The sequence below is a fragment of the Rattus rattus genome, chromosome 9 (genome assembly GCF_011064425.1).
Source record: "Rattus rattus isolate New Zealand chromosome 9, Rrattus_CSIRO_v1, whole genome shotgun sequence".
NCBI classification, from domain to species: domain Eukaryota; kingdom Metazoa; phylum Chordata; class Mammalia; order Rodentia; family Muridae; genus Rattus; species Rattus rattus.
This window is the reverse complement of record NC_046162.1, coordinates 3,247,071-3,259,645: the sequence shown is the minus strand read 5'-3', so window position 1 is coordinate 3,259,645 and position 12,575 is coordinate 3,247,071. Positions and strand designations below refer to the sequence as shown.

The window sequence follows — 12,575 nt, the reverse complement described above, 5'->3', positions numbered from 1 at the left end:
ATCTCTTAATTGTAACTATAAGTAAACTCAAAAAGGAAATTACACGCTTCCAGCATGTACTACACAGAATATATTCCATTTCTGAAGAGAGGATAGGGGCACAATGGAAATACTGAACCAAAGCAAGACCAAAACGTAACAGGGCAAACTTCAGATCTTGTCGCTCCATGTCCAGTGTCAAAGGGTGGCTCCACCTTCCCAGCTTTGCTGACTGTAGCACACTTCTCTCTCTCTCTCGGGCTGATCACACTCCCTGTGTGCAGCTCTCCCTGGCAGACAGCTCACAGCTCTGGCATCTCCAGCATCTTGGGGTCTCTAACAAAATCCGGTCTTCACTTTCACAGCTTCTTTCAATGGCCTCCCTGAGACAGACTACTGACAGACAGACAGACACAGACACACACACGACACTATTACTGTGCTACGACACCATGACCAAGGCACCTTAGAGAAGAAAAGTATAACTTGGGATTTACAGTTCGGGGATAGACGTCCATCATGGCAGCAGGCAGGCATCACGGCATTAGAGTAGCGGCTTACAGCTCACACTGTAAGACACAGCCACGAGGTACAGAGAACACTGGAAAGGGTGGGGGCTTTTGAAACCTCAGAGTCTCACTCCAGTGACATACTTCCTCCAAAAAGAGCACACTTCCTAATCATTTCCAGTCTCATCAACTGAGACCACCTCTAGCTGTATTAGTCAGGGTTTTTAGGGGAAAAGAACTTACAGAATGAGTCTATGTATTATATACACACATTATGTGTGCAGACAGACAGACACACACACACACACACTCAGTGGGGGGTGGTGTTAGAATAGCTTACGGGCTGTGGTCCAGCTTATCTAACAGTGACCATGTAGCAATGGAAGGGCCAAAGAATCTAGTCGTTGTTCAGTCCGCAGGCAGGATGTCTCATCTGCTCTTTAGCATATGCCAGAATCCAGAAAAAGGGGAGCGGGGCTCTGATGCCAGTGAAGGAATGGACTCGCCAGTGAGAGGGGAGCAGGCAGGCAAAGAGCAAGCCTCTTCCTTCCATGTCCTCTCTCTAAGCTGCCAGCGGGTGTGGCCCAAATTAAAGGTGGTCTTCCCACTTCAAATTATTTAATTTAGAAAAAATTCCCTCGGGCTGGAGAGATGGCTCAGCCATTAAAGGCTACACTCACAACCAAAAGAAAAGAAAAACATCTCTCTGTAGGGCTTGAGAGGCAGAGGCAGGTGGATCTCTGAGTTTGAGGCCAGCTTGGTCTACAGATTGTGTTCCAGGACAGCCAGGGCTGTAACAGAGAAAATCTGTCTTGCGGGGAAAATTCCTCATAGGTATACTTAGCCACTTGGGTTTTATCTAATTTCAGATTTAGTTAAGTTGATAACCAAGAATAGCCATGACAATTTTCCAGCTTGTCACTTGACAGACAATCATATCTCCTCGTGTCATGTTTGATTGTCGAATGAAAACAATACCCAGGTCATAATCATACCGAACATCATAAAACAATCCCACATACAATCCCAAATAGAGACATTCCTTTATATCTCAAATTTAAGTATGATAGCCATGACAGCGAAATTGAGGAAAAAAACCAGAAATATCTGTGTAAACATATTCGTAACAAGGGGTTGGGGATTTAGCTCAGTGGTAGAGCGCTTGCCTAGCAAGTGCAAGGCCCTGTGTTCGGTCCTCAGCTCCAAGAAAACAAAACAAAACAAAAAAAACCCAACAAACATATTCATAACAAAATAGGACAGAAACACTCTTGTTAATTATTATGATCTGTGTCTTTGCAACTGGTCACATGGTTCCAAACTACTTTCTTCTACAACCCATTCTGCATTTCCTCCACCTTCAGCAAGCATGTCAGCCGGTCTTGGCTCTTTTCCTGGAGGAGTGTAACCCATACTGTCATTCCTGAAGGGTCTCTTTGTCATCCTGCCTGGGTTAGGCCATTGTTTCTGATGGGTTTTAATAACAGGGCACAGTAGCACCAAGGGATGGCCTAAAGGAGTCTCCTGCACTCCACACATACTCTCCTTACTGCCATTGTGGAAAAGCAATCCAGTTTCCCTTGGAAGTATGGTTAACTGCCCCTCCTAACACTGTTCTTCCGTGTCAGCCTGTTGGCTTAAGGGCATCGGGGTCTGGTGGATCCAGGTACTCACTATGCGCCCTAGCAGAAGCAGACTCTAAAGACTTCCATTAGCCTTTCTAACTGTAACAGCCCTCACTCCACAGGTCAAGTGACCAACATGAGAATTCTACTCCTAAGTATATCTATCCCAATTATAATGGCCACAGAATGAGTTCAGGGACCTCCCACCCCCAGACTTCAGCAGATTCCCCCATCTAAATGGAGAGCCACAATGTTTCTTGGGGATTCCTAGAATCAGCATCAATTCAGAACTAATAGACCTGGAAAAGTCTGATTTCCTTTCCCCCAGTGTACAGTTAACCTTATAAAAGGCCTCAGCACAGGTACCTATGGGGATGAACTGAGGAAAGGTTAGCCTTAGGTATTTAATCATGGTTCTTCCTCAGGGAAACCTGGCCATCCCTTCATTCATGGGATTTCTGGGTCTGCAAGCTGGCTCAAGCATGGAATTGGATCACAGGCCTAGAGTCCCTTTTGCCATGACCCAGTGTAGTCTTTCTTCATTTGCTTTAGAATGTTTCCGCTTATACAGATCTAACAAAAATGCAGTCAGCTTCTTATCTGTGTCATGCCTGGGGACACTATGATTGATTAGCCGGTACCAAAGGTCCATACGAGTCATGCCACCGTCAAATTCACGCTGCCTGTGCTGCCCATTACAATAAGTAAATCCCTCACCTTTGGCAAGTCAGTGGGGCCACCTGGCCCTGTTGCTTCTGGGCCCAGTTAAACCCATTGCACTGATTCTACCAGACTGAGGTGCAGAGCTCCTCAGGTGTGCGGCGCCCTCTCAGCAGTCTTTGTCTTACACTGTTAGTGAAGGGCGAGTCTTCTGGGACAGTGCCCACTCTAGCATGGCGTCTTCCCTGAGCCTTACACTCCCCTCATCAACGCTAAGCCAAGGGTATCTTAGCCTCTCCAGCTCCTCAGTCGGCCATCTCCTGAGTCATGCTTCAGCTGCCACTCACACTCAGGACAACTTTTTTATTTTTGGTTTTTCAAGACAAGGTTTGGCTGTTCTGGACCTAGCTCTGTAGACCACACTGGCCTCAAATTTATAGAGATCTGTCTGCCTCTGTCTCCCAAGTGCTGGGATTAAAGGTGTATGCCACTACCATCTGGCTTTGTCACTTTCTTTACCTCTGAGAGCTTCCATGAATCTCCACTTTGTGGGCCCCACATCAATACACTCAGCCTGATCCAGTTCTATGTTCCTTCCACTGTTAACCCACACCCTTAAAATCCACTCCCACACATATTCTCCAGACTTCTGCTTGAATGAATTAGCAAACTCATTAAGCTCGTCAGTGTAGTGCACCTCCTCATGGACTCTCCGAGCTCCCCCCTAGGAGCCTGCCTAGCCTTAGGTCTGGTTATGGGTCTAGAGGCAACCATTGGTCAGCCCTGAAGAACATCAATGTTGTGTGCCTGACATCTCCTCCAGAGAAAGCCACTGCTAGTTTAGCAGACAATGAAGGATTGGTTTCCACAGTCAAAGGTGAAAAAGGCAGTATTTCAGGTTGTTGGAACGCATCTTCTGCTGAGGGTGGGGAGACGACCTCCTCAGGTGAGATAAACCCTTGAGAATCTGGGTTCCAAGTTCTCAGCTTCATTAGGGTCCTCCCACCATTTCCACCCCAAGGCACAGGATTCCATTCTTTACAGTTAATGCTCTCATTTAAGTGGCTCACACCCTCCTAGGTTGGGACTCACAGGTGTACGCAGCTGCTGGGGTTTTAGCTCCAGATATATCAAGCTGACAACCAAGAATACCATCACAGCAGCCATTTAAATACACGAGTCCTTTGGGGCCATTTTCACTTTAAACACCACAGAGCGATAACTACCATGGGCTTGCCTTGTGTACATTGCCACCACCTGGCCAGGTGCCGCACCGTGGTCATGCCCCTTTGCCAAGGACCCATGTCAGACTGATAAGGGTGGCAGCAACAACTCTACCTGGTTCCTTCTGTTCCTGCCCAGTGACGGTGCCCAGCACTGTCCTCCCCGGCCCCTCAGGACTGTACTCCACCTGGGCCTCCTTAGCTGGGCGCCCTCCCAGCCATGCCTGCCCTGACTCCTCTGGTTTGCTTCTGCCGGGCCTCTTCTCCACCCTGCTTCATCGTTACTGTACCCAGCCTCGCCTCTGCTGTATTCTTTCTCCTTAGCATCCTCAGGGCTCCCTGTGTTCTGAGGCTAAGTCCTTCCTCTGCTCCTCTCCATTTCTCCCTGTATTATCTTCTCTCCTGAAGGAGGAGAAGACTGAGACATGGCCCTTTCTGTCCCTATTGTCCCCAACATCTAAGCCTCCTCCATGTGTGTTGTCTGGCGGTTGAGTCTCTCCTGTGAATGTGTGTCTGGATGGGCCTCATGGTCCCATGCACAAGCCATGAGGCCACTAGGGCTTGAATTCCCCAGTGACATCTGCCCTTGCTCTGCTGAGTTGTCTGTGACCCTGTGGAAGCTGCATTGCTCTGGATTCATGAGATAGTCTCTAGCGATGAGCCCGACTTCAGTATGGAAATCCCACACTGCCTCCCAGATGTTCCCTTGCAGGCACAGCGTTTGCGTCTTCCAGCTTGTTCCTCAGGCAGTCATCTCTTTACCTAGGTCATCTTCCTGGAGAGACGGGTGTCAGAGCTGGAGAAGGACAGTGCAGCTGCCGGGGAGCAGCACGGCCGGCTGAGGCAAGAAAACCTCCAGCTGGTGCACAGGTGAGTGTGGCTTGAGGCCTGGCACTGCCCAAAGCCACTCAGACCACACGCATCCTCCACCTCACTAAGCAGAATCCTGCAGAGAACTTGTTCTTACCTGATGCCACCCCATCCACTCACATACTGGTTGGCTGCCAGGCACGACCAGAGGACTCTAACTGGTTGATCAGAGGCTACTTGCCTGTGTGCAAGCAAAGTAGTTATGAGGAGCTGGGAGAGGAGCTACCTTTACAACAGGAGCTGGGCGTGGTGTTTCATACATGCATCCCAAACACTTGGGAGGAGGAGGTAGGAGAATCGTGAGTTCAAGGTTATTCTTGGCTGTACAGTGTGTTCAATACCAACTTAAGGTATATGAATGGTGCTAGGGAAACAGCTTAGTCAGGAACATGCTTGCCTTGGCAAACATGGGGACCTGGGTACAAATCCTACATAAAATGTTAGGCATGGGGGCACACACTTATAATCCCAGCATTGGGGAAGTAGAAACAGGAGGATCCTTGGTACTTGCTGGCCAGCAGGGTAGCCTAGTCAATGAGCTTCAAAAGAAATGGGCAGTGTTCCTAAGGATGACACCTGAAGTCCTCTGTCTTCCAACACGCACGCACACACGCACGCACGCACTTTAGAAGAAGGCATTGGAGAGATAGTTTAGCAGGTAAGAGCATTGGCTGCTCTTGCAGAGGATCTGGGTTTGATTCCTGGTACCTACATGGCAGCTCACAACTGTCTATAAATCCAGTTCCAGAGAATCCAACACCCTCTTCTGGCCTCCACTGACATTGCACCCGCGTGGTTCACAGACAGACATGTATGCAAAACATCCACACACATAAAAAAAACCTTTTAAAAAATTAATCAAATAAATTCAAGGGGAGATTTGTTTCTCAGGAGCAGACTGTGCTGCATGAGGCTGAGTTCAGAACAGAGACGTGGGAGGCAGAGCTTTTACAGGTCGGTTTTCTGGAGGACGTGGTACTCTTCATGGAGCTGATCCCAGGTCCACCTGCAGCTAGTCCCTAGTATGGGGGCCTCTGACGAGTACTTCTGAGGTCCTAGGTTAAGTCTCCTGAGGCTCTTGCTGCTCAATAACTAAGAGGCGGACACCGTCTACAGATGAGGAAGTGGAATTAGTGCAGCTTCCATGGTGTCCTCAGAGGACATCGAGAAGGGCTTATGGGGCTGAGGGCAGAGCCCTGTCCTGGAGGAACAGTTAAGTGGGGTGCTGTGCAGAGCCCTAGATGGCCTCTGCAGGCCTCAGCCTTTTCAAGTGGCTTAGCCAAAAGCTAAACTGAACAGGAAGACAAGCTGTATGATATCCTGAGCAAAAGAAAAGAGGCAGGGGTGTGGTAAGTTTGAAGCCAGCCTGGACCACAGAGAGGCCCTTTGAAAACACAAGGAGGAAGCAGGTGTGTTCTGGATGCTGCCGGCCTTCATGGAGCCTGGGCTACTGTTCTGCATATTCTCACTGGTCTGTTTATCACCCTGGATGCCTCCATGTGGCTCTCAAAGGTCTCTGTGTTGAGTGTGTAATTTTATATCTTTAACCCTGAGAAATAGGCGTGTGTGTGTGCATGCAAACAGAGCAAGACCACTGGTTTTCTAACTCAGGTAGTTAGGCTTGGACGCAAGCACTCTTACCTGCCAGACCGTCTTGCCACCACTTCAGGGGAATTCTAAAGCTCTCTGTACTCTCTTCCTGTTCATCAGCCTTGACTTCTTTTGGTCAAGGTAGATCATCAAGAACTTTTAGGCTGGAGAGATGGCTCAGCAGTTAAGAGCACTGACTGTTCTTCCAGAGATCCTGAGTTCAAATCCCAGCAACCACATGGTGGCTCACAACCATCTGTAATGGGATCCGGTGCCCTCTTCTGGTGTGTCTGAAAACAGCTACACTGTACTCATATAAATAAAATAAAAAAAACTCAAAACTTTAATTTTCTTCATTTTCCTAAGCTCTGATACTATCTTGTCCTTTCCCTTTTTCCTATGTAAGGTCTTCTGTTTTGAATTTGAAACTTTCTTTTCTGTTTTAATTTTCTTACTCATTGTCACTTATTCCTTTTTTCCCCAGCTCTGTCTCTCACTGTTGTCAGCTCTGGGTTTTGTATATGCTGAGCAGGCCCTCACCCTCTGAGCCACAGCCTAACATTAATTTCTAAGAGTTGTTTTTGGTTTTCAAGACAGGGCTTCTCCTTGTAACCCTGGCTGTCCTGGAGCTTGCTCTGTAGGCCAGACTAGCCTTGAACTCACAGAGCTCCCCTGCCTCTCCCTCCAGAGTGTTGGGATTAAAGATGTGTGCCTCTTCTTCCCATAGTGTATCAATCTCTTTTACGTACAGCCCCAGACACACAGCTTCCACACCCACGCTGTAGGTGTTGGTGTGACCTGTTTATGTGTGCTACAAAACCCCGTGCTGTCTGGTGCTCTGCACTGCCCTTCGCTCTCATTTACCAGAGAGGAGCTAAGTGTGCACTCCAGGGCCTCAGCGTTTTCACAGCTGTGGACAGGGCTGGCAGTGCTTTTCTCAGCGACTGTGTCTGACCATCCCTGTCTTCTGCAGGAAGCTGAGGAAGAGGCCAGAGCCTCAAGCCTAAACAGGGTTCTTCTCTGAGTGATCCTGGCGGGGCTTAGAGACAGAGAGAAGCCTTGTCTCTAGGGGTGACTCTGCCACAGCCTTTAGGGCCGCACATGAATGAAGCTGATCAGCCCTCAAGGGTGTAATGTCTAAGACTCACCGCAGTCTAACTGTGCTGCCTCACGGGGCCTGCTTCAGCAGTATGGACCTGCTGTCACATTTGCTTTCTGTCCAGGGCTGTCACCCTCAGATGCCAACACTTTGTGGCTCTTTCTTCAGGTTGTACACATCTAAGTTTGTAGTGGCTGGCCTTCCTGGGACAGCTGCTACCTGGTCAGTACACAGTACCTCAGAATAATGCTTCATGCACCTTACAGGTATTTACCTCCTCTTTGCCCTCAGAGCCAATGCCTTGGAAGAGCAGCTGAAGGAGCAGGAGTTCAGAGCCCAAGAGAAGGTTCTAGAAGAAACCAGGAAGCAGAAGGAGCTCCTGTGCAAGATGGAGCGGGAGAAGAGCATCGAGATCGAGAACCTGCAGGCCAGGTGAGCAATGCTCAGGTGCAGGCCAGGTGAGCAGAGCTCCGGTGCAAGCCAGGTGAGCAATGCTCAGGTGAGCAGAGCTCCGGTGCAGGCCGGGTGAGTAATGCTCAGGTGCAGGCCAGGTGAGCAGAGCTCCGGTGCAGGCAGGAGAACGCCTGTCTACCAAGAAAGTATAGCATCTAGGGAGAGCTTAGTAACAGAAAAAGGGATACTCAGCTGGGTGTTGGTGGTACACACCTATTATGCCAGTACTCAGGAGACAGAGGCAAACAGATCTCTGGGAGTTCAAGCCAGCCTGGTCTAGAGAGTGAGTTCCAGGACAGCCAGGGCTGCACAGAAAAACTCTATCTTGAAAAAGAAAGAAAGGAAGGAAAGGAAGGAAGGAAGGAAGGAAGGAAGGAAGGGAAGGAAGGAGAGAGGGAGGGAGGGAGGGAGGGGGAGGGAGGGATAAGTGGGGGACAGAAAAGGAGAAAAAAGGGATACTCACATGAAAAGATGCTTGAAATTTCTGTTTTAATTTTAAAATTACATTAATTTATTTCTGTATGTTTATGTGTTTGTGCATGCATGTACATGTGTGAAAGTAAAGAGGACAACTTGTGGGAACTGGTTCTCTTTTTCTACCCTGTGGGTTTCAGCATTAAACTCAGGTTCAGTTGAACATAAGGCCAGCCTGGTAAACACAGAGACCTCGTGGGCTTGGTTTATTAACAGTCCCACTCCAGGAACAACCAATAATGGAAATACCCATACACACCCACATAGCGATGGAGCTGTGCCAAAGGGACGCGGGGGCCAACGGAAAGAGCTTCAGTGACTAGAGCTGTGAGTGGCGATGGTAACAGTCCCTTGGGAGACCAGCCAAGGTGTGAATGAGCTGGGCTGGAGTCTTCAGCCACATAGCCAGCCTGTACACAGAAGACAGGAATATTGCTCCAGAGGAGTACCCAGCTGTGTCTGTAAACACCCCTCCCGGAGCTTGTGTGGGGTCCCTCTCTTGGGATATAAACTAAGAGACAAGTAGATCCACCTAGTAGATCTATCTTAACCAAGTGACCCATGATTGTGGTGGATGTCAGATGAGTGTGACAAGGACCTCACTGTGGAAGAATTTTCCCTAAACATGTGTCTCCAAGTCCTACCACCAAAAACCAGTCTGAGGCACATTTTGCAGAATATACTACAGAAAAGACTACTACTACATATGACCGTCTGGGAGACACACAGCCCAGGGAATAGAAAAGACACAAGGATAGTGCTGGGGTTTGGTTCATTCATAGTGGAGCCCAGCTGGGTGTAGGTTGTGATGCGTCACAGTAGATGATGAGAAGGAAAACCACAGAGGAAAAACAGCAGAGACTGCACTGCCCACAGCTTTTCTATAACCTAAAATTCCTAAGCCCAGAGTGCCTTTAAAAGCCATCATGGCCAGTGCAAGGTAGCATACACCTGTAATCTCAGCATTCAGGAGATAAAGCTAGAGGATCAGGAGTACACGGGAAGGTTGAGGCCAGCCTACGCTTCATAATACTCTATCTCAAAATATAAAATCAGACCACGGAGAAGCTGGGTGGTGAGGTAAGGACAAGCCATGGCATTTGTGATTATGGTGGGTCACAAAACAGCTCCCAATGGTTGAGTGTTCCTCCACAGCTAGGCCTCCCTTACCCCTTGGAGGCACACTGGGAGCCAGTCCTGACCTGTTCTTTGTGTCTCAGGTTGCAGCAGCTGGATGAGGAGAACAGTGAGCTGCGGTCCTGCACACCTTGTCTGAAGGCCAACATCGAGCGCCTTGAGGAGGTGAGCTGCTGGCCTGGTGCTTGTGGGGAAGGCCCTGCCTAGAATAAATTCTGTCCTCTGCCCTCTGCTTGTCACACCAGCATGGAGCCAGGACATGTGGCCAGGGCCTTCTGAACAAGGGAGGGCAGGTTGGCAACTCTGGGCCCTGCTGTGCTCAGATATGAAGGATCTGCTGTGCAGACATGTTACCCAAGCCAGCCTTTCAGCTCTCCCATAGACTTGGGACCTGTAGGCCCAGACCCACATTACCAACTCACCTGAGGTGACTGGAAGATAGATGGTCTTACACTTCACCAGGCAGAGGCAGTACTCTTAACTTGTGTTTCGGTTTTTGATGAGAGGCCACCCCTCTCGGCACCCCCACAGAGTACCCTGTGGGAAACTGAACATTTCCAGCCTACCTAGGCTGATGCTTATAAATCAGGAGGAGCCACACAGGAGCTTCCCATGGACACTGGGCCAGATCTTGTCCAGATGAAGGTCCTTTGGCCACAAGCAGGGCAGCTTTGACAGGATGCCAGGAAAGCACAAACCGAGTCCTGCCATGGACTGAGAGTGGGTGGTCTAGAGCACAGGCCATTGGGTCAGGCTGCATATGTGGGTAAAGCGGTGCCACTACCTCCCACACAGGTGTCTGTTTTTGCAGGAGAAGCAGAAGATGCTGGATGAGATTGAAGAGTTGACACAGCGGCTCAGTGAAGAACAGGAGAATAAGAGGAAAATGGGGGACAAGCTAAGCCATGAGCGGCACCAATTCCAGAGAGACAAGGAAGCAACTCAGGAGGTGAGCTGGGCCATTTGTCCCCTCCCCATGTCCCATATTATCTGATATAGCCTGCTGTTTGGTGGAGGCAGGAAACAGTTTCCTGCCATTCCGGGCAGTGCCACTGGAACTGAAGCCACTGGGCAGTAGCTTCTTGGAACGCAGCTTAACATCCTCCCAGGAGAGGGTGGTTAGGCCAGCCAGTGGGAGCCCACCTTGTGGTTGCCTCGCAGCTCATCGAGGACCTCCGCAAGCAGCTAGAACACCTGCAGCTCCTCAGACTGGAGATGGAGCAGCGACGGGGCCGCAGCAGCAGCCTGGGCCTGCAGGAGTACAACAGCCGTGCACGGGAGAGTGAGCTGGAGCAGGAGGTCCGCAGACTCAAACAGGTGTGGCTCTGCCCTTGCATCTACCCTCACAGAAGCTCCTGAGAGGCTGGCATGAGAGGGGACACCTTGTCCCAGCAAGGGCATAGCCCAGTGTGACACTGCCATGTCCCCTAGGACAACCGTAACCTGAAGGAGCAAAATGATGAGCTAAATGGACAGATCATCACCCTCAGTATCCAGGGTGCCAAGAGCCTCTTCTCCACGTCCTTCTCAGAATCCCTGGCTGCAGAGATCAGCTCTGTCTCCCGAGATGAGGTACCTTGTCCTGCCTTTGTATAACCCTAGGTCTCTTATCGTGCACAGGCCCCTTCCTCTCCCTGCACTGACCCTTTGCTTTTCTGCAGCTCATGGAAGCAATCCAGAAGCAGGAAGAGATCAATTTCCGCCTGCAGGACTACATTGACAGGATTATCGTGGCCATCCTGGAGACCAACCCATCCATCCTAGAGGTCAAGTAGTACATCTTCGCCCAGTTTGGCCTGGTTATAGACCCCACAGCACCCAAGAGTGGCCCTGTCTTGCCACAAAGAGCCACGACCAGCAGGTCCTGCAGCTTACCAAGCCTAGAGTGTGTGGAGCCCTCGTGCAGCTGGACTGGGAGAATAAAGAAAGGCCACAGAGGCAGTAAGAAGCAAGAAAGGAAAGTCCACAGCAGATGAAGAGTGGAGCTGGCTCTCTGAACATCAGGAAGCCAGGGCCTCCCACCACAAGCCAGCCTGGCCAACAACACCCATGTCTGCTCAGCAGTATGCAAATATGTGGGGATAGTCTGCAGGCTGGAACAGGCCCCTTGCTGAGTCTCTGGCCCACCCCTCTTTCTGCTATGCACCCTGTTAGGAAGAGAGAGGAAAATGAGTCCTCACCTCAGTCGCTGCCTCTCACTCCTGTTGACATGGTGCCACCCAAGCTTGGCCATTCCCACATGGTCTTCAAGCTGAGGACCCAAAGTTGGACATAGAAATGGTAGTGCTGGAAAGACAGACAGGCAAAAATGGCACATGTGGGGTCTGGTCCAGATCCATAGGCCACCAATTCTCCTTAACGCTGCTCAGGCCGTCTCTCACCAGATGGGCTTCCATTCACTTTTGGACCCAGGGCCTCCAAGCCACACAGCTATTCTTTGGCCAGGCCCTCACTACAGTAACTCATCAGCTCTGGTCCTCTTGTAGGGGCTGGAGCAGCTAGTTCATGCTGACTAGAACTCACTTCCTGGACTGGTGAACACTGTCAGCCTCTCTGACCCCGGTGCAGGTGCTGCTTCTCCTCAGGTGTGGTCTGTCTTGGTTCCTAGGCCCACACCCTCCTCAGGCTGATTTTACTGCCTTGGGAGAAGTCTATATTTCCCAGACAATAGTCTAGGCCTCTGGAACAGTTTCCTTCTCTGCTTTTGACTTTAAATCCCTGGGCATCCCCCAGGAGTCCTGTTGCTAGTGGATGGGTGGAGGAGGCTCTGCACTGGCCCAGAGGCAGAGGAAGGCTTGCGCCTGCCCTTGCACCACCCACAGAGCTGCAGCACCCATAGCAGCTGGACCTGAGCCTGAGCACTGTCTGGAGTCTGGGCACAGTGTCTGAGACCACACCATAGGCTGTGTGAGTGTGAGTGGGTGTGGGTGTGCATGCATGCATGCGTGCGTGCGTG

General features: G+C 50.2%; 1 protein-coding gene across 3 annotated transcripts in view; it reads left to right on the top strand.

Annotated features, from left to right (window-relative positions):
* Positions 1 to 12,575, top strand: part of Rab11fip3 (RAB11 family interacting protein 3) — an 81,435-nt gene extending 68,860 nt beyond the window's left edge. For all 3 annotated transcript variants that reach the window (XM_032914409.1, XM_032914408.1, XM_032914407.1), the window contains 7 exons: positions 4,763 to 4,866; positions 7,847 to 7,987; positions 9,703 to 9,784; positions 10,431 to 10,568; positions 10,781 to 10,936; positions 11,051 to 11,191; positions 11,281 to 12,575. In XM_032914409.1, coding sequence (XP_032770300.1) covers positions 4,763 to 4,866; positions 7,847 to 7,987; positions 9,703 to 9,784; positions 10,431 to 10,568; positions 10,781 to 10,936; positions 11,051 to 11,191; positions 11,281 to 11,394 — 876 coding nt within the window. In that variant the 3' untranslated portion in view covers positions 11,395 to 12,575. The remainder of the gene's footprint in view (positions 1 to 4,762; positions 4,867 to 7,846; positions 7,988 to 9,702; positions 9,785 to 10,430; positions 10,569 to 10,780; positions 10,937 to 11,050; positions 11,192 to 11,280) is intronic.